The following is a 19,098-nucleotide window of genomic DNA, read 5'->3' as shown; positions in this document are numbered from 1 at the left end:
ATGGCCTTCGTGATTTGTATTTATTACTAGAAGAGAGTGGAGTGCAAAAAAGTTTGATGTTCTTCAGCGGCAGAAAACAATATAATTTTGCTATAATTGAAAAAAAAAGTGAAATTTGACGAAATTTATGAAACCAAAGTTTGAAAGGCACTCGTAGCGTCCCTTTACATCCGGTTCCTGTTTCTTTTTGACATGGCGCAGGCTGTGTTACGGCGCAGCACTTGCTTTCGTCTGCCTCGCGGTTGTCCACTCGCTGCTGTCGAGACGCTACAAGCACTTTCTTATCACTCGTGAAAGTTGATTCATTAGGCCGTTCTGCGGTTGGTTAACCACCTTCCGGGTAACTGCTTTCCACAGCGTCTCTTTTATGACGGCACGGCCACTGACTGCCGGCAGCATGTGGGTAGAGCTGGGGCATTGACTGTCGTGGCCTCCACACCTCGTCGGAACATTCAAGCGTTTGTAGCTGCGTGCTGTCATTTGCTCGCCGACGGAGACCGAATTGTGCGTTGCCACTCCGCCGTGTCTTCTTCACCCCACCTTTCATGCGGAGTAGCGCCCGTCGTGAGACGATTTCGACCGCCTCGAGTGCTGGAGACCGTTGCGTGCCGTATGTGCTGAAGTTTGCGAGCGCAGCATGGTCAGGAAGAAGAAAAAGCACCAGGAAGATCCGGCGGACGACATCCTCGATTCTTCAAGCGACGAAGTCGGAGATGCAGCCGAAGGTAGCGACCAAAAACCAGTTGTTGATACAGCGTTGACAGGTCTCCGCGAGGTTCTGTTGAGTGTTGTGCCGCTGTGGAAGAAGCAACGCGCGGTGTTTCCTCGCGCCTTTTCTCTATTATCGTGCTTGAAAAGTGCCCTGTGCTGCCTACCGAGAGCTGTCGTTTAGTGCCGCTGTCTTATTACGCTTTGCCATATGTTGTTGGTGAACTGATTAGTTTCGAATAGTAACGCCGCGTCCGCAGAAACAGTGCTTATCCCGTGCGGTAGTTGTTGGGATTACTAAGGGAGGAGGTCCGCTACGGGCAACAAACGCATCATACGGCTTATGCCAATGTGATGTTGAGAGTTTCTTGTTGAAAAACTCCGCTTGCTCGCCCATGTTGCGACCTTCGACGCTGAATTTTACGCGGTAGATTCTAGAGCTTTTACTGCTTACATCAGTCAAGCTATAAGTAGTTGCTAGAGATGCTAAATGCGAGTCAGCGTAACCTTTTGGCAGCTATTTGCATTGAATCAATAAGTCTTTGCTCTTAAGCATTCTTTATCGGAGAACAGGGAATGTACATAAGTCAAGTTCACTCATAAATAATGACAGTGTTCAGACTAAATTGCATAGCACAAGTTCAATCATGTCATGTCAGATCGTTTTCGTCACTTTATGGGCTGAAAAACTTTCTTTACAAAACAAAGCATAAATATAGCTTCTGAAAAAAAGAAAACTAGTGTAAACTAAACCGGTGTTTCACATGCATGTTTCATTAAATTGTATTATTGCCTCTGAGGCGACCTTCAAAGGGACCATGATACGGTCAACCAAATATTTGTGGTTGTCAGTAAAAATTGAAGTAGAGGGTCTATGGTGCCTATACATATAGAAAGCGTGCACTGAGCTGGTGGTGCCGCGGTGTGGGAGTGAACGAAAGCTACCGGCGTGCTCCGCACAGCAGCCGACCCATGAGTGGAGCCATGTCAGGTTGTTAGCGGTGCTTCGCAATGTCGTGCATAAATTGCTGTGTCATAAACTGTGCCAATAACTATAAGAACTACGCACCTGGAACAATGTTTTTTCAGTTTTCCGCCGTGACCGTGCTTCAGAAACAGGTGGGAACGCTGTATTAGTGTGCGCCACGTAAAGAAAGTGATCCTGCGGGCATGTTTATGAAGTACATGTAGCTAGTTCACTGTGAATTTACGCTCCATGCACGCAAGTTAACTGATATTTTTAGACTGCTTACGGAACCTAGTGGCAGCCGGCAAAGTGATCTCGAGTCTGCAGTCTACATTTCGTTGGCGGAAAGCCGTCAACAGATCCACCAATTTTGCTTCGTACGCTGCTGCTGTTTTTCCACCGTACCCCCATTCGCAGACTGCGCAGTTCGTAAGCAGGAACAGTTAGGAAGAAGCCCCTCATGCCTGGCAAAATGCGTTGCGGACCACGAGAATTTAAAACTTATTCCCCTTGTACTGGCCGTTGCCCTTAACATCATTGTGCGTGCAAGCAAAGCTGCGTCAAGCGTTCTATTGTGCTACGTGACAGCTAAGATATCACGTGCAAAGCTAGCATATGACAAAGTTAATGACTCATGCAGCCCGAGCAACGTCTACGAACGAGGCTGAACTACAGCACGGAAAACTTCGCGGAACTGCCACACATTACTAAATGCAACACATGCAGTTCGGCGATCATACGTTTTACTTGCTCCCGTCGCAAGGGGTTGTCTAACACACGTCAGACACAAATGTCATCGTTTACTCAACAATAAGCTGGCAAAATGACAAGGAAGAATGCATACAACATCGATGGTACCTGGCCAGCCACACGAATCGCCCTTTCAAAACACTCCGTCGTACGTCCGTGCTTTCTGTCACATTGAAATCATGATTGATTCCGTATAATTTGTCCTTTCTCTTTCTCTGAGGCCGTAAAAGAATCCTGCACTGCCAACTTTCTGAAAGCCTAGCCGTTTTGTCAAATTTGTCGCCTTTGCGCTAACGCACTTGCATGCAAGGCAGGCGTAGCAGACGGAGAGACGATGGTTTGGGGCACGCCAGTTGAAAATGAAGTGGCCACTCGTGGCGCTGGTGGCACATTGGTGCAGTGGACTGTTGTGCCACCTGTAGGTGCTGCACGTTTCCCATATGAAAAACAGCTTGTAAATGAACATTTTTGTGCAGAATAAGCGCTGGAAGTCGCCGGCTATAAACCCCGCCCACTGCTGGCGACTGCCATTTTTGCCATGGCTTGTGTGACGTCATGTGCTGCATGGAGTGGAGCCGTCGTCTTCTACCAAAGTTCAGCCTCTGCAAAGCGTTCGATTTCAATGTGAAGCTGAAGAAAGCTTAAATGGCTCGATTGCACGTGTAGCTGAGCACGGAACAAAATCGTTCGCCGAAATGCGTACACTTGCACAGCAAGCAGCTTGTTAGGTCACAGCTCGCTAGTGCACCAGTGTTGCCCGACTCGACCAAATGCACTAAAATTTCACCAGTTGTTTGTGAATGCACAAGGATTGACCCACATAACACAGATTATGATGGAGAAGTGGATTTCATGGCCCCCGTTAACTATGCGAGTGAGTTATATACTTCGAAGCCTCCAATTGTGCTCTGTAAAATCCCACCCATTAAGCTGAAAAAACTTTTACAAAAATGTTTCCACAGGAAGTTCAACAAACTGCTCTCACCAGCGTAGCTCAGTCGGCTTGCGTCGGCTACGGCAGCAGGTGCTGCGAAATCCGGTGCGTCTGGACGTGTGCGACGACTGTGAGGGCGGCGAGGTGCAGCTCGAGACGTGGCTTTGCCTACAGTGCGGTCATCGAGGATGTGGTGGCACAGCAAAGCATGGCGTGTGTCATTCGGAGACGCCGCACTCAGACTCGCATGCCCTCGCACTCTCTGGTCAGACACTGCAGCTCTGGTGAGCACACACACATTTCTTTTGTCACTTTGGTTTTGTATATTTTGCTTTCTGAAAACCGTGCCTGGACTGGAGGCATCATTGCAGTGGAAGGTGCGAGTTTTATTTAAAAACAATGTAGTGTGCTTTAGGTGGTGCATTCCTTGATATTGAAAGGTGAAAGGGAATGATGAAATGCCACCTTTCATTTTGTGAAAGAACTGTCCATTCACTCTGTCATTGTGTGTTTCATATTTTGCACACTTGGTGGTCATTTCATTGTTGCAGGTGCTTTCCTTGCAACAACTGGGTGGAGGCCAATCCACAGGTGACACAGATAGTACAGAACCTGAAGAAAAAGATGGCTTCCAGCAGCAAGAAAGCCAAAGGTTGGTGCTGCTTCTTGCTTGGTGGTCTGTAGGGTGGGCTGCGCTTGTTTGAAAGATATCGTCAAAGTGTTTGACGTTACTTCTCCATTCATGCTGTTAATTTTTATTCATATTAAGGGATCGCCTATTTATTGTAATTCGGCAGCTGCAGCTGTGCTTTTCTAGGAAACACTTTATACTTCTTTTAATCCAGGTCTGAAATGCTGAGATAAATCTGTTCCTAGAGCTTAACTTAATTTGCTGTTTCTTTGCCTGGCTCACATTTACCACATATATCATGCTGAATCATGTTTCCTATGATTGTTTCCTGTGCAGTTTAGTCAGCTATGTGACTGATAATTGCATTGTTGCGTAAAAGTGTAGCAGTGCAATGTGTTCTCTGTTGATGTTCTTGTTTGTCTCAAGGACAGCTTCACGTTCCACCGTCAGTATCTGTGTGAGTGCAGTTCAAGTCATCCAGAACAGCGTGTTTGGCCACTGAAAGAAATTTCTGGAGCCTTTCCGTCACTCTCTGTCTGTTTGCAGCCACGGCAGCCCAGGCGGAAGGTGAAGAGCCGGCAGCAGAGACCAACTGCGTTGAGGGCGGAAGCGGGGACGTCAAGGAACAGAGGGTGCCTTGCGGCACCTGGACATCAGTGAAAGGTCTCAGCAACCTTGGCAATACCTGCTATTTCAATGCTGTTCTCCAGGCAAGAACTCCTTTTTCTTTTCTATTGGCTCAATCCCATTTGATATTAAGAATGTAGCATCATTTTCATCACCAACTGTGATACTGGGGTTGCCTCTTGTGGGATTGGGTAGAGGAACGGGAATAGAACACGCCCGCATCACCATCGGAGCAACATGCAGTAGCTGCTGCTCTGTATGTTCACCTTTTGCATTTTCCGACAAGTGGCAGGGAGGCAACAATCTATCATGTCAGTAGACATTACATCCTGCACAATGATATGATAATGTGGTTCTAAGAATGGTTTACTAGGTGTCAGAAATTGGTCTGCAGATTTGATAAAGATTGTTCACCAAAACTGGCAGATCCCCATTGTTCAAATTTAAAGCAAACATAGCTCTCCTCGGTCCACTGAATGTCATGTGCTCGGCCTGCATGTGGCACTCAAGCGAAAATTGTGTAGGAGAACATTGGCGAATGAGTGGCTCTTTACACAGAGTAAGGCTAACAAGCAACAATCCTGGTCTTAAGAATTTTAGGATTTGTTATTGTTCAGGGTGCGCTTAAAAGAAAGGCAGTGTAGTACCACCGTGTGAAAATCACCTTGGCAGTTTCCAGCTGTGCATAGTTTTGCAACACCTCTTCAAATGCAGGGGCAATTTTGCATATGCTTTAAGAAAGAAAAGGCCATCAAACCACTGTAATTTCCTTGGGTTTGCTCTGAGATACATGCTTGCTGTCAAGATGCCTTATGCAGCCTTTGGGAGAAACAACGTTGTGAGTGGTAAGCTTCTCATCATGTTTCAAATGCACGGAAAAGAGCATAAGCAAATTCATTTGTACTCTGCGCTAGTGTCCTCATAGACAGTTCTACTTGCACCTAATGTGGTAGGTTATATCAGGAACTTGGTTACAGATGTGATACAGCTAAGTAATGCTTCATTGTCTGTTTCCCTTCTCTTGTGTCTGGGTCTGTATGCCTAAGTCCTTCTGTGGTGACTCCCTACCAACTAGCTTAACATTGATATCATTGTGAGCTTCATGTGATTGGTTGCTTACCTGGTTCTTCACCTGAAGATCTGTACGTGGTATGGTTTGACAATATAATGCTTAAGGTTCGGTCATGATACAGGAAATGCTCTTCTGAGTGCTTTACATTTACTGCATTGAAGCCCAAGTGGCATGGCTTGGCTGTTTTTGATGCACAGGGACCCAACTCATCTGTGCTGGAGCTTGCTTACTTGAGCCTTGTCACTTTACTATGTGTGCGTGCTTCTCAAGACACGCTTATGGACTCGCAGGGCCTCGGCCAGACGCCATTGTTACAGCCGTTACTAGCCAAGAGGTGTGCTTCCAAGCTACAATGCACGTTTGATCCTGGTTCAACAGTAGAAGGCTCTGAAAACCCCGAGTTGGTAAGATATGCGATAAATACCTGCAATGTGCTCTTAGTCACGGCACTGCGCACCCATCATTTTGCCACCCGTGGGAAATTCGACAAAAAATTGAGCATGGGTAACTTTAGAAAAGGTTACCCATGCGCTCTACTCCCGGTGGTAGGCCTGTGAACCTGGTACACCCGAGCCTGTTTGCCATGCAGGGTTCACTAAATGTGGAGCTCCCTGGACCTGGCCCACTGACCAGTGCGCTGGCCTTGTTCCTTCAAGAGCTCCGAATCGGAAGTCCTCATCCGAGGGCGTTATTCTCCAAGGTCTGCCAAGTGTAAGGAACCTCGCTTCTGAGCAGCAAACACCCTGAGCCTTTCAGTGTTCAGGGAAGGAGAATTTGTTCTCATAAAAAACACTGATGCCAGCCCGAAGTTAAGGGGTGGCACTGGTCTTCTAGACCAAAGTATCGTCAAAAAGTACACTTTCTGGAACAATTTTTTTCACAATCTAGACATCCAAGAGAATTCAGTGCAATAGTAGCACATTCTAATGAGTACTTATTTTTGTTATTACGCTCTAAACTCAGCTTCATGACCATTTTCGCTCACTAACGCCCCCCGAAAAAAAGGCATTTTTCTCCTATATGCTGTGCTGTTTCCCACATTATCTTTTGATCTAGAAGTCAGATGACGATGATTATTGTTGCAATTGAAAGCTTGTGGGTACCTACACACAATGAAACTAACAAATTGTAACATGTTTTATGAAACAGTTCTTTATTTGGCGATACAAATCACAAAAATTCTGGGGCTCCCAGTCACCACATTACACATGGCAATAACTTTTGTACGAATAGAGCTAAAATTACAGTGATAGTCTAGCTGTGATCTCTGATTATTCTAGAATATGCCCATATAAATCTTTCTAGGATATTTAATGATAAAAGTGCAGAAAAGTTGGGCAAATCAATTTTTCATAATATATTAATTATCCCAAAAACTACTTGAGTAGATAAGAAAGAAAATTATTTGCGTACCTGCTTTCAGCAGGCTAAAATATACTTTGCCTGAAAATTTCATTTGTATATGATAAAAATTAAAATTTTTGTTAAGAGACCAGGCTATGTGAAGGTGAAAGGGGGCTTTTCGCAATCCCCTTTCAGTTAAATTTATTCTGGTTCTTCCGTAAATGTTTTGGGTAGGCCAGTATTTTGCTTGCCTGAGATGTATACAGGATAGACCTTAAATATGTGCTGCAGAGTTTATCCGCCAAACCAAACTTATTATTAGCTATTTGTCCAGTTGACGAGGCACATATTGCATTTAGGTAGGGTCACATCAGTGCGCGTCCTATGCCACAAGTAGACTAAAAGGTACACTCAGCATTTGACTTCTTTAAGATAAGCCACAGGTATACTTTAAAAAAGAGGTTGGTTTTGATCATCCCTTCACATTTGTCCATTGTGTTGTGATGTCACGCTGCTACACTGGTAGCTTCCGTGTTCAGAAAAGAAAGCATGCTACAGTAAAATCATGCTGCTAGATCAGTAACTGTAATGCACTGTATCATGATTCATGATGAGGGACTGCATATGAAGTTGCCTGAGAACAAATTGCCCAAATTTTTGGTGCCGGCTCATCAATTGTGGTTTTTACCACAGGGCACCGCATTTCCGAGGCCACCAACAACACGACAGCCACGAGCTTCTGCGTCATCTGCTTGAAGGTGTGCGCACCGAAGAGGTCAAGGTACGCTATGACGTCTCCTAACTTCTTGCGTGCCATATATTCAGCTCTTTGGTCGTAGAGGTTTTCATAGCAAATGTTAGCCACTTAGTTAAATTCTAACATTTTTACCTGCTGAGATAGCAATCCAATTGACCCGCACCATGTCATTATGAAGGACACGAGATTAGCTTGGATCGCTTGGGGCTTCTTTCTTGCCCTGATCAAAACCATGGCCTCTAGCTTTGCAGCGCAGTCCCATAGCCACTAAGTCACTATAGCAGATGTGGAACTAGAGTTTTTTAAAAAAAGAAAAAAGAAGTTGACTTTCTCATTTTTTGCTGCCTTGAGTCATGTAGAAAGGAGGAGGCTTGAAGGAATGCGAATAAGTCTGCTAATCTGCTAAGTTTGGATTTCACTTAATGGTAATAGATTGTGTTTTCATCTGTCTTTATGTGTCTGTAGTTATTACTCCACAATATTCAGCAGGCACAAGTAGCTTCCTACTTTCACAGAGAGCAGTGAAGTAGAGGTGATAGATTATGAAGCTTTCAGGTTTGCTTCTATTACATGCTTCTAATGCTTAAGAAGAGCAATGGAGAGTGTTCACTGCATGCTGCTGCATGCTGCAAAGCTAATTATATTGTGTAATAAGCACACCAGCCAAAGTGGCATGTGTAGCGACTTTTTTTTTTTAATGAGTGCAACTTCATCTTATCAAACATCACTTTGTTGATGTCACCAGTGACCAGTGAATCATCTGGTGCATTATTTTGCATCATATTTACAAAATAACATTGGCATTATAGATCATTGTGAGCCAAGGCGATAGCACAGCATCCAACATTAAGCGATGCAGTGTGTACTCAGAAATACTAAAAATAGTGAAGTGTCAGTGTCAATCAAACGAGACGGCATCCATGGTCAGAGGAAGAACGGTGCTTTCTGTAACTTGATATATATCATAAAAATTGAAATCAGAAAGATGTGGTTTCATAATTCAACTTCCTAGAGTGCATTGGCTTCCTTAAGAATTTTCATTTATTTTCAAAGCACTGCTATTGATGTAACACTTACACACAGCAAAGTAAGCTCCATGAATGCACTTTCTTGCAAGTGCATCTTGCACTGAATATCACTAAACCTTTGCGTGCAACAGCCTTCAACTGACAGTAATGAAAAAGTGCACTGCCTCAAAATGAAGGTTTCTTTGTCAAACAGGCATTACCCTGGATTGTGATATGGAATTGATAGGCTGAATTCAGCAACCCAGTGAGTAAAACACCATTAAAGTTCCTAGATTTTTTGTTCCGTATGAACTGCAGCAATTGCACAATTGTACTGCATACCATGTAAGCTCGTCTTGTAGTTACTTAGGTGAGCAGTTGTTGGTTTACTTATGGCACATTTTCTCTTTTTTTTTGTATGTGTATACAGCGACAAAAACAAGCCGTCCTGCAAGCATTTGGACTGAGCAGCAAGGTGGACCCAAACAAGGTTGAGCCAGACACCAAGGCTAAGATTCAGGGTGAGTTGAGTGGTGGTTGAAAATATTTTGCACATGTGATGTGAGAACGATTCGGTTTACATCAGAAACATCCCCCTGCCAACATTGTTGCACACATTTTACGTTGAACAATGCGATGAAATCACTAAGCTTTGTTGAATTAGTTGTTGAATCATCTGAAGTCACGCAAGCTTGGCTTGAAATGCAAACTTATATGGTGTTCTGTATCGTCAGTGCTGAGAGATGTGACACCTTTGCCAGATCCACAGATGGGCAGGTTTTCATCGCGCTAGGCATGTGTGAATATTCAAGCACTTAGAATATTTGAACTAATGTTGCAGTATTCGAATTTGCTTCAACACGAATTTATACAAAATTTCGAAGTATTTGAAATGAATGAATAAGTGTATACAGTATTAGACTGCATGTAACCCCCCCCCCCTTTCTGTAAAGGTGGTTTCACTGCGCCTATCCGGAAAAAATCTGCACTGCCGCAAAGTCTTACTTCAAGGTTAAATGACGAACATATAACCCTTGTATCGATTAATCATTTAAGTTTATAAGCTTGTTTTATGGGCTTATATGCTCTAAGTGTGTATAGTGAGTTTTAAAACGTAACATATTTTACCAGTTTTCACTTGCATCCTACTGAAATTCAAATCGTATTACTATTCAAAGTTGCTTCCACTTCACTTCGAATCAGAAAAAACGACATTTGCACATGCCTTGTTCTAATTTTAGAAAATATTGTGCAGGTTAGTTGGGTCATGACAAATATGCTCATTTTTTTTTTATAGTATGTGATACATACTATTCGAACCACTCGATATGAAATAATTTAACCAAACCACTAGGCACTTCGAATTTGCTTCGAAGCTAAAATTTACTGTTCGCACATCCCTACATTGTACCCTGTCATATGTCCTCGGGTCAAACACCACAATTCTTTGCCACCCTCAGTCCAAAACAGCAGTGGATTCTGTGGAGTGAGATGAGAGATGAGGCCTTTGCTTTGCAGTTGTGTTGAAATGCCAATACTGACAACTAGGTTAGTCTGTACCGCTTCATTACGAATGAGGACAAGAAAGACAACAACCCGCCATGGCAGCCAAGGCGTGGCGCTACTAAGCTCAAGGACGCGGGTTCGATTCCTGCCCCAGCGGCTGCATTTTGGTTGCAGCGAAATTCAAGAACACCCTGTCCTTAGATTTAGGTTAACCTTAAATGTCTGCAGATGGTCAAAATTATTGCGGAGTTTCCCACTATGGCATGCTCCATAACCACATTGTGGTTCTGGAACATAAAACCCCGGAATTTATTACTTGAAAAAAAAAAGAAGACAGGATCGGCACCTGTCCTATTTCATTCTTTTTCCTTGCCATGTCCTTCGCTACTTAAGATGAATTTCAGTAGGCTCATGATCACACCTAGCCATGATTGCTTTGTGAGTCTGATGAAATGCATAAAATGTGTGCTCTGTTTTACGTTAGCTTACTACCTGACCTCCCTTTCTCGGCAACGTTGCGCATTCGCAGTGCGCTTTAATTATGGCAGCAACTTGTCATTCTGCAGAAGTGTCCGGATAAAGGTCAAAATGAGTGTGTGATTAACGAAAATGGTTGCGTTAAGCTTGTGTGATTTTTCTTGTTGCAGCGTACAAGAAAGCCGTGGCTCGCACACCACTGGATGAAATATTCGGCGGAATCCTGCTCAGCACAATTGTCTGCCAGCAGTGTGGTAAAGTAAGCAGTGCCCTTCCCGTTGGCTGTGTTCATCCACTGCATGCAAATTTAGATTGGGAACATGAAAAGCAGTTGTGTGCATTAGTTTAACACAAATCAAGGTGATTAAATTTAGCTGGCCCTGCACAACGGCGAGAATAGCCTGGGTGTTAGCTACTAGTTCAAAAGGACAGTAAAGTTGAAAAATGATTTCACTTAATACCCTTCCACTGTATCAAGAACACCAATTTTCTGGCAAGAAGACACTTGTGAAGCCAAAAAATGTTCGAAAAGAAGACTGCTAACGATGCAACCTTAAAGTTCGCTGTGATGTCGTGGATATTGACATGTTTTAGGGTGTATATAATTCTCTATTTATGAAAGTTTATCATGTTGTGTTCCAGGGAAGTCAGAGACTGAACGTAGCAGGTTTTAGTAACTTTTATTCAGCCAGCAAGGCCCAAATGTGAAAGAAAAAAGTTTGAAATTTGTGGAATCACACTGACTGGGGCATTGGTGTTAAAAAAGAAAGAAAGAGAGAGAAAAACGGTCAGACTTCTAATACGGCCAGACTCCTAATAATTAGTCTGACCGTTCAATTAATGGAAATAGAGTTCCCAAATAGTAATTTATCAGTCCAAACTGATTTATTTTTTCACTTATGTAGCGTTCTTTAAAGGGACACTAAAGGCAAATAACAGTTTATGTCAGAGTGAAAGGTGAATGTTTGAGAACGCCTAAAACGTCAGTACTATTATCAACAGCAGTGCTCTACTAATAGAGAAATTAAGGTAAATGTAGGACACAGTATGTGCCACCAGTGGGACATTTTGGAATGAGCCTGATGATGTCAAGAGTCCCGAGTACAATTAATCACTAGAACTCAAACTACTCATAATAAAAAATAACGTTCTGTACATTACAAGACATAATAAAATGCTACTTGTGCGTTTCTGTTTCATTCATGAAAAGAAGAACTTGGCGTTACCAAGGAGAACGGCACGGGTGGTTTAAAAGTTCCGTTTTTGCCGGGCTGCTCTCTGCTCGCGTCTCAGTGGTAGTTTCATTATCGAGTACTGTTGTGTGTGCTTGGCACGCTCATGACAGTTGCTCTAACGGAAAGTTCAACAAAATGCCGCATCCCTGTTATGTTGCCGGGTGCCTGAATGGTGTGTGCCGCTTGAGCAGCAGCAGCTGTAGCAAAGGAACCGATGTGACTTTCCAATGGGTGCCGCAAGTGAACCCCTACGTTGAAGTGGCATAGGGGTTCATTGCTAAACAACCAAGTGCGTTAAACACTTGGGTGTTTATTAAGTATGCTAAACAACCAGTGTGCAAAAAACTGTGCTAAACAACCTAGAAATCTGCACATGTGCTCGCTGCACTTACGTGCAGAGGATTACAAGAGCAACTGCAACTTGGGCAAGGCTTGTAATGTGCCCTTCAGAGCAGAAACCGCAGTGTCGGCTGCTGCGCAGTAAAGGCGGGCTACGTTGGGCAAGGCAAACGCTACGCCAGGAGGCCCATTTCAGGCGGGCAATTTGGAGTGCGCTAACACTGCGCGGACCACTAAAATGTGATTTTCTTTCAAAATACGCATTTCCTTGGCACGAAACAAGCACTGCGAGGTTTCTGGAATGCTATTTCAGCAATCAACGTCAACTTAACATTTGCCTTTAGTGTCCCTTTAAGGTTGCTCTGCCTCTGTTTACCATGACTGATGTGCTGATGAATAAGAATCAAAAAGAAGTCTTCAAGGCTACATTTATTAATTGACGTTCATTTGCGATCCACCTTTGCTTATTGTTATGGACCTGGAAGGAGAAATGGGCATGGGCAGGGCATGTAGCGTGTAGGCAAGATGACCGCTGGTCATTAAGAGTAACAGGCTAGATTCTAGGAGAACGCAAGCACATGAGGGGGAGGCAGAAAGTTGGGGGGCAGATGAGATTAAGGATCTTGCGGGGATAGCCTGGCCACAGTAAGCACAGGACCAGGGTGATCGGCGAAACATGGGAGAGGCCTTTGCCCTGCAGTGGGCGTAGTCAGGCTGATGATGAGGATGATTCCTCTTTTTCTGGACAAGAAATTCCATCTCGATAATGCACTACACTTTCGGGAATCTCTGCAGGTGTCTCGCAGAGAAGAGCCTTTCCAGGACCTGTCCTTGCCCATCCCGGAGGAGAAGCCACCACGTGGAAGTACAGGAGCACACAGCACACCGCGTGGCAGAGGGGCTCGCAGAAAGGCCCTGGAGGGCGGCAACAGCGCAGCAGCCAAGACGCCCAACCGAGAGGCCTTGAGCGGGGGCGGCATCGATCCGACGGAGGCCGACGAGGAAGACAACGGGTCACCTGGCGAGGAGCAGCTGACGGCACAGATGTCGAGCCTCCACCTGCACGAACCAGCAGTCACCAAGGGCCCGGCCGAGGGATCGTTGGAGGCCTGCTTGCGAAGCTTCACGGCACCAGAACTGCTTGCTGGTAGGTTACAGAAGTATGAACATGCACTCGAATCTCGATGTAATGAAGTAAATGAAGAATTGTGTTGCCATTCGGACAGTGTTACGAATACACGGATATAACAAAGTCATTCTCATGTCAGATGTGATTTTGTTATAGTGACGTTTTACTGTACTTCAAAGTGAAGGTTCTGTCTGTTAAAAATAAATGGAAGCTTCATTTCTGCTTAGTTCACTGACATACCTGTAATGTACAGGGGAGGACAGTTGGATCTGCTTTGTCAGTTTTTGTAAGTCTCGTTTCATTCACTGCAGTGGCATATCGGCTGCAACATTCTTCTGCTGAGTACTGGGTTGGTATTTGATTCCCAGATAATGCAACGACATTCTGATGGGGGAAGAATTCAAAACACTCATGATGTACCATAATATTGGAGGCATAGGCGTGCGTAGGATTCCCCAGTAGGGGGGCAGTTTCATCACAGTACACCCCCCCCCCCTCCGCACTAGCCAAGTCCAAAGGTCAGGATGCTTCACAATTTATACAAAAAAAAAAAAAGAAAAGAAAAGTAAAGATGGGAAGTAAACAGTCTTCGGAATGCAACATCAGGGGCCTTCGGCCATGGTTGTCATCAAAAACCTGAGTGAGCATAATTGAGTAAACGTATGGGGAAGCCTTTGCACCCCCCTCTTAGGTGATTAGGGGGGATCAGCCCCCCCCCCCCCCCTGCCCCCCCTCGTGCACACACCTATTATCGGAGGCGTAGGTTGACCCTCAACATTGATGTTGTTGGAAACTGAGGTGCATGCGTGCCTTGTATGTCTCACAGGGGCCAACGGTCTACACTGCGAGGGCTGTAAGGCAGCACGTGCAGCAGCAAGCCTGCAGCTGCAGGTGTTCGAAGCTCCCCGAGTCCTAACGCTGCACCTCAAGCGCTTCCAGCAGGGTGCCACATTGCGGAAGGTGCAGAAGCACGTGCCATTTCCAGTGGAGCTTGACCTAACACCGTTTTGTTGCAGAGATGCGGAGGTGAGTGTGAAGGTTCCTGTTTCTTAGTCTTAAGAAATGAAGCCAGTGGAAGACTGCATGATTGCGTTAATTCTCGGAAGCCCTTACCTCTTAGCAACACACTCCACATTATTTCGTGACGAATAAGAATTTTTGTGGAGTACCATTTGCGTTGAGATTGGAGAGTCTCGATGTTCTATTTTGGATGAGCATTGAAACCCCAGTTATAACAAAGGGCATTTACTCTGATGCACAGTATAGTATGTCCTTTGTTCTACATTAATCTACTTTGAAAAAGTGGGCTTTTAGGCACTCTTATACAGTTTTGTTTAATCTTGAATGTGCATCACTTAACCTTAACTGCTGGTATGTTCTTGTAATTGGGATTTTTCATATCCAATTATAATTCACTTTAATTGAAATATAGTTTTATACCAGACTATTCAAAGCAAGTTTCCAGCTCTAGCCTCTCCAGGTGTGCCCTCCATCTGCCCCAAATCTGATTTCTCTGCCAAAGATTGTTAATTTCATCTACTTCTGTCCCCGTCGAACATTACTGCAAAACTCCTTGTGTGTGAGTGGCACTCTTGTGCAGCACCTGCTCAAAGGGCACCTGTTGCCCTTCGCACTGCAACATGCAAGGAATTGTGGCCTTTCCTGCACACCTAAGCTTTGTTACTTCCACTTTGTGCAAGGATCGTCACGGAAGTAACAATAATTCACAGCTTCTGTTTCTGCACAATCTTTCAAAGAAACCAACCCCAGTGTTTCCGCATTATTGTACAACTCCAAGCGTCTGTTTGTCGCTCCCACCTTTCTGTCTCCTGTAGCCGCCTTCTTTCTATTTTTGTCTCTTCGTGCACATGCTTACTCTTCTCCTCCATCGTTGAGGGTGGGGGAGAGTGAGCCAGGCACACATAAAGACGTCGCTAAGGAAAGCACTTGCTGGCTTGATGAAGACAAGTCCTCTCGTCGAAACATTGGCTGCTGCGACATTCCCCGTTCGACAATCTCTCATCAATCCTCCACATTCTCCTGAACTTCTGTCTTGGTCAGATTTCTGTGTGACATGGTCAGATAAGAACAGAAAGGTACGACAAAAATGTTGTGGTCGACAACTTCGTGGTCCTGTATTTCTGTTCCTATTTAAGCCTGTCACACAGAGTATTGCTTTCACGGCGAACGTCAATCAGCTTGCACCATTCACCATACTGCTTTAGTGGGCAAGAGTACAGGTATTGTTCAGTATGCCACGATGCCATCATTATGTACTTCTTCATGCCACAAACAGACTCAACTGCTACAATTTTCTTGCTTTTTCTGGCATGCAGGTCCTGTTACTTGCACTGGTACAATGCCAGCAAAGATTGTTCAACCACTCATACTTCATGCGCACACCCTTGGTTTGAGGCTCATGCACAACTGGCTCAAGGAGGAATCAAACTCTTGTGATCCCGCAATACGATCATTGTCACAAACATTGCTGCTATTGTCACCAAAGCAATACTTTCGCCAATTGTGATACCAGTGGGAGACTGGCTGTGGCAGCGTTCATACTAAGAACTTCTCCAATTAGATGGTGCTAACTATTAGCCAGACGTATATTGTTATAGTATACTATGCTGGGCCATTTAAAAAAAAAAATGCAAGGAAATTCATGCAGCCATGTCAGCAAGCATTGCTATGCTGCACCTATTAGTTATACAATGGACTCTCAGTAAAAAGAACTGCTGCTTAAATGGAACAACTGCCTCTAACATGATTGGTTTTGTGCTTGGATTCTGCACCTCTGTTCCTCTCTCAGTAAACGGAACTCCTGTTAAACGTAAAACATTTTCCTGGTCCCTTCAGGTTCCGCTTAAGGGAGAGTCTACTGTGTCTGATTGGGCTCCTTGTTGCACTATTTGGTGACTTATAAGAAATTGCTCTGATTGCATCTTGGACTAACATGCAGTTTACAAAGACATTTATTCTGGTGCTACAATGTCTGTGCAAGTTTCATTTCCCCCGCGTTGCCATGTAGTGCAGGCGGAAGTGTGTAACCATTGTGTATCTTTATCATATCGATACCTACACTCTGCACCAATATGGAAGGGAACACAATCTGATCTATAAATCGAAACTTCACTGGCCGCTGTCAGGTCTATCGTTACCACGTTGCAGGGCTCTTTAATTGAAATGCAGATGTAGTGTTGGCTATCATAACTGGCATAAATATGTGTAGTGCTAAATTTCAAAATAGTGTACATGCATGGTCAGTAGAAATGTACTAAATTGCGGTGATCACGGCGGCTTGCAAATCTGGTGCCTCATAATTGCTGATAATACATGTCCTTGGCGTAGAACGATTGAAATGAGGTGTTGGGATGTGTTCAATTAGTGTGATTGTGCATAAGAACACAGGCTGTACATATACTAGGAAAGACGGGACAAATCCCGTGCGAAGTGCAGACATCCTGTGCATGTTTCTTCATATGGTTTGCATTTGTATGAATCGTTCAATGCCATCTAACAGATATGCAGATATTCCTGTTAGTGCCAATTGCTGGAGGCCTTTTGGTGCCTTCCATCAAGAGAGGCTGTAAAGTATTCAACGAGAGCAAGTCACTCATTCAAAATTTATTTTGTAACTGCTATGTTGGGTATTGAATGGTTGTTCTGCCTTCTGCCGGCCACCTTTTCAGATGAAGGCCCCGGCGACCTACATTCTCTACGGAGTCGTGGAACATGCGGGCAGGATGACCGGCGGCCACTACACAGCATACGTGCGCGGTGCCGGTGGCAGCTGGTTCCATGCCAGTGACAGTAGAGTGGTGCCCGCAACGCAACAGAAGGTGCTGGCCAGCCAAGCTTACCTGCTCTTTTACTGTCGTGCCGACACACTGCAAGAATAAAGATGCCACAAGTCTGTCTGGAAGTTTTAAGAAGAATTCGTGTTGCTGATTTATCTACAAAACAATTCAGTGGTAGTAGTAGCTGGGGGCACCTAGTGTTTCTTTGTATCAAACTTCTGGTGGGCTGTAGAAGAGCCGGCACCGGTCGTGGAACGCCTGCACAGATAGCATTGTAACTCACTGTTAGATTGTATAGTTTTCACTGATGCATAAACAAGAAACTCAACAGCACATTCGGTACGCCATGTGAAGAATTGATGAAGAATGGTCACCATCAAAAAGTAAAACAAAATGCACTTCATAACGTAGCTCACTAACATCACTGCTGCAGGATGTTTGCATACTAGCACAATGAGAAGCTGCATCTGTGACGTCATGTGAAAACTATAGCGGCGATGCCGCAGCAGACATCTAAATCTGGAACCTGCCTTGAATAGCTGAAGAATTTGACCACGGCAATAATTTCCTATGCCCACTTGGCCCATACTGCAGAAACTAAAACCTATGTCTACGCATGTTCAACAGGTGTCTATTTCATGGTCGAAGTCACTTGAGCACATGAACTGCTTGCCCTAGACTGCGATCCAGTGATGTAAGCACCAATGAATAAGTTGGCTCACATTGTGTTAGTATTTTCTTCTACTAGACTAAATAGTAGCAAGACAATTACAATGCTACGGTTCAGGTCTTGGAAACCAGCCAGAACAGATAGTACAACTTTGTAACATATACAGATTACCTTCCCATGTATTCTTGCCTGCAGCCACTTCTACCGTTCTTTTTTCGCGCTTTTGTTATAAAACTGCCGCTAATAATGCGCTCGAGATAAAGTCGTACTGGTCTTATCGTGGTTTTGGGACGTTAAACTCCAACAATTATTATTATTATTATACACCGATAAGACATCGGCGACAATACAGAAAATATCTCTACATTAGGAAATTAAGGGCTGGTGTTCATCGAGAGGTTGCTTGAAGATCATGCCTATAGATCACTGGATGATTCTCGCAGGGTCGGATGCTCCACCCACCTTTAAACTGCGGTCCTTGACAACTTCTTCGACGTTCAGCTCGTTCCGCAGTAAACGAATCTGGAAGGCGCAAGAGAAGCGCACGTTCACAAGCAGCCCGGTCTCGGCTGCGAGCAGGCACCCACCTTGGACTGCTCTTTCCGAAGTTCCCTTAAAGTTGCCTGGTCGTCACCTTTCGCTGCGCGCAGCTCTTGCAGATGGTCCAGTTTGTCTTTCGACTGCTGCAGGCACCCTTTTATCGCCTTGTCCCGTTGGGAATAAGCGTTTAACAGCTCTTTGTACAACTTTTGGCAAAGCGCGGAGGGGTCACACTCGGCGGCAAATGACTCCGTTGGCAAAGTTGTGTTTAAAGAATATATAATGGTGTCGTCTACACGACGAAACTTCCGTAGTACTTCCTGAAAATGTACGGTGATTGCACATTAGAAAACAAGGAACAAATGTGGCTGCAGAGTTTTTTAACATTACCTGGAATGCCATGAAATCGTCACATGGGACAGCAGACTCGCCGGCTGATGCGGAGGCCGCCATGTTCGCACAAGTTCAGCGGCATCTGCTCTAGACGCACATTCGTACAATACTTTTTTGTTGACCGGTATAATCGGTATCAATTGCTCGCGACATACAGGCAGCGCATGCACTAGAAATTAAAAAGTAAAGGTTTACTAGTTTAATTAGAAATGTTA

General features: G+C 44.5%; 2 protein-coding genes across 3 annotated transcripts; one reads left to right on the top strand and one right to left on the bottom strand.

Moving 5' to 3' along the window:
- Positions 1 to 191: 191 nt before the first annotated feature.
- LOC119396664 (ubiquitin carboxyl-terminal hydrolase 16) lies at positions 192 to 17,418 on the top strand. The gene is made up of 12 exons (XM_049417186.1): positions 192 to 725; positions 3,388 to 3,643; positions 3,911 to 4,011; positions 4,537 to 4,694; positions 5,974 to 6,093; positions 6,279 to 6,400; positions 7,727 to 7,814; positions 9,228 to 9,318; positions 10,951 to 11,039; positions 13,150 to 13,501; positions 14,310 to 14,509; positions 17,173 to 17,418. The coding sequence occupies exons 1-12, from the start codon at positions 638 to 640 to the stop codon at positions 17,380 to 17,382; spliced, it is 1,875 nt and encodes a 624-aa protein (XP_049273143.1). The 5' UTR covers positions 192 to 637; the 3' UTR covers positions 17,383 to 17,418.
- Positions 17,100 to 19,037, bottom strand: LOC119396669 (protein MIX23). Of its 2 annotated transcripts, XM_049417188.1 has the most exons (5): positions 18,881 to 19,037; positions 18,538 to 18,810; positions 18,413 to 18,472; positions 17,475 to 17,538; positions 17,100 to 17,399 (listed from the first exon to the last, which is right to left on the bottom strand). In XM_049417188.1, exons 1-4 carry the CDS (start codon positions 18,941 to 18,943, stop codon positions 17,491 to 17,493), a joined length of 444 nt encoding a protein of 147 aa, XP_049273145.1. In that variant the 5' UTR covers positions 18,944 to 19,037; the 3' UTR covers positions 17,100 to 17,399; positions 17,475 to 17,490. The 2 variants fall into 2 exon arrangements, with proteins under 2 accessions (XP_049273145.1, XP_037519894.1); XM_037663966.2 differs by having other exon boundaries at positions 17,100 to 17,538.
- Between the last annotated feature and the right edge of the window lie 61 nt (positions 19,038 to 19,098).

This window comes from Rhipicephalus sanguineus, chromosome 6 (assembly GCF_013339695.2).
Source record: "Rhipicephalus sanguineus isolate Rsan-2018 chromosome 6, BIME_Rsan_1.4, whole genome shotgun sequence".
Lineage (NCBI taxonomy): Eukaryota > Metazoa > Arthropoda > Arachnida > Ixodida > Ixodidae > Rhipicephalus > Rhipicephalus sanguineus.
This window is presented reverse-complemented; position numbering and strand designations above follow the sequence as displayed.

Bases quoted from the DNA above. Each gene is read 5' to 3' on its own strand.
- LOC119396669 (XM_037663966.2), bottom strand. From the start codon at position 18,943: ATGGCGGCCTCCGCATCAGCCGGCGAGTCTGCTGTCCCATGTGACGAT. The intron at 18,811-18,880 runs GTAATGTTAAAA...GTACATTTTCAG, and splicing joins ACGATTTCATGGCATTCCAG to GAAGTACTACGGAAGTTTCG. The intron at 17,539-18,412 runs GTGGGTGGAGCA...CTATCTGTGCAG, and splicing joins TCAAGGACCGCAGTTTAAAG to GCGTTCCACGACCGGTGCCG.
- LOC119396664 (XM_049417186.1), top strand. From the start codon at position 638: ATGGTCAGGAAGAAGAAAAAGCACCAGGAAGATCCGGCGGACGACATC. The intron at 6,094-6,278 runs GTAAGATATGCG...TTTGCCATGCAG, and splicing joins GCTCTGAAAACCCCGAGTTG to GGTTCACTAAATGTGGAGCT. The intron at 13,502-14,309 runs GTAGGTTACAGA...TATGTCTCACAG, and splicing joins GGCACCAGAACTGCTTGCTG to GGGCCAACGGTCTACACTGC.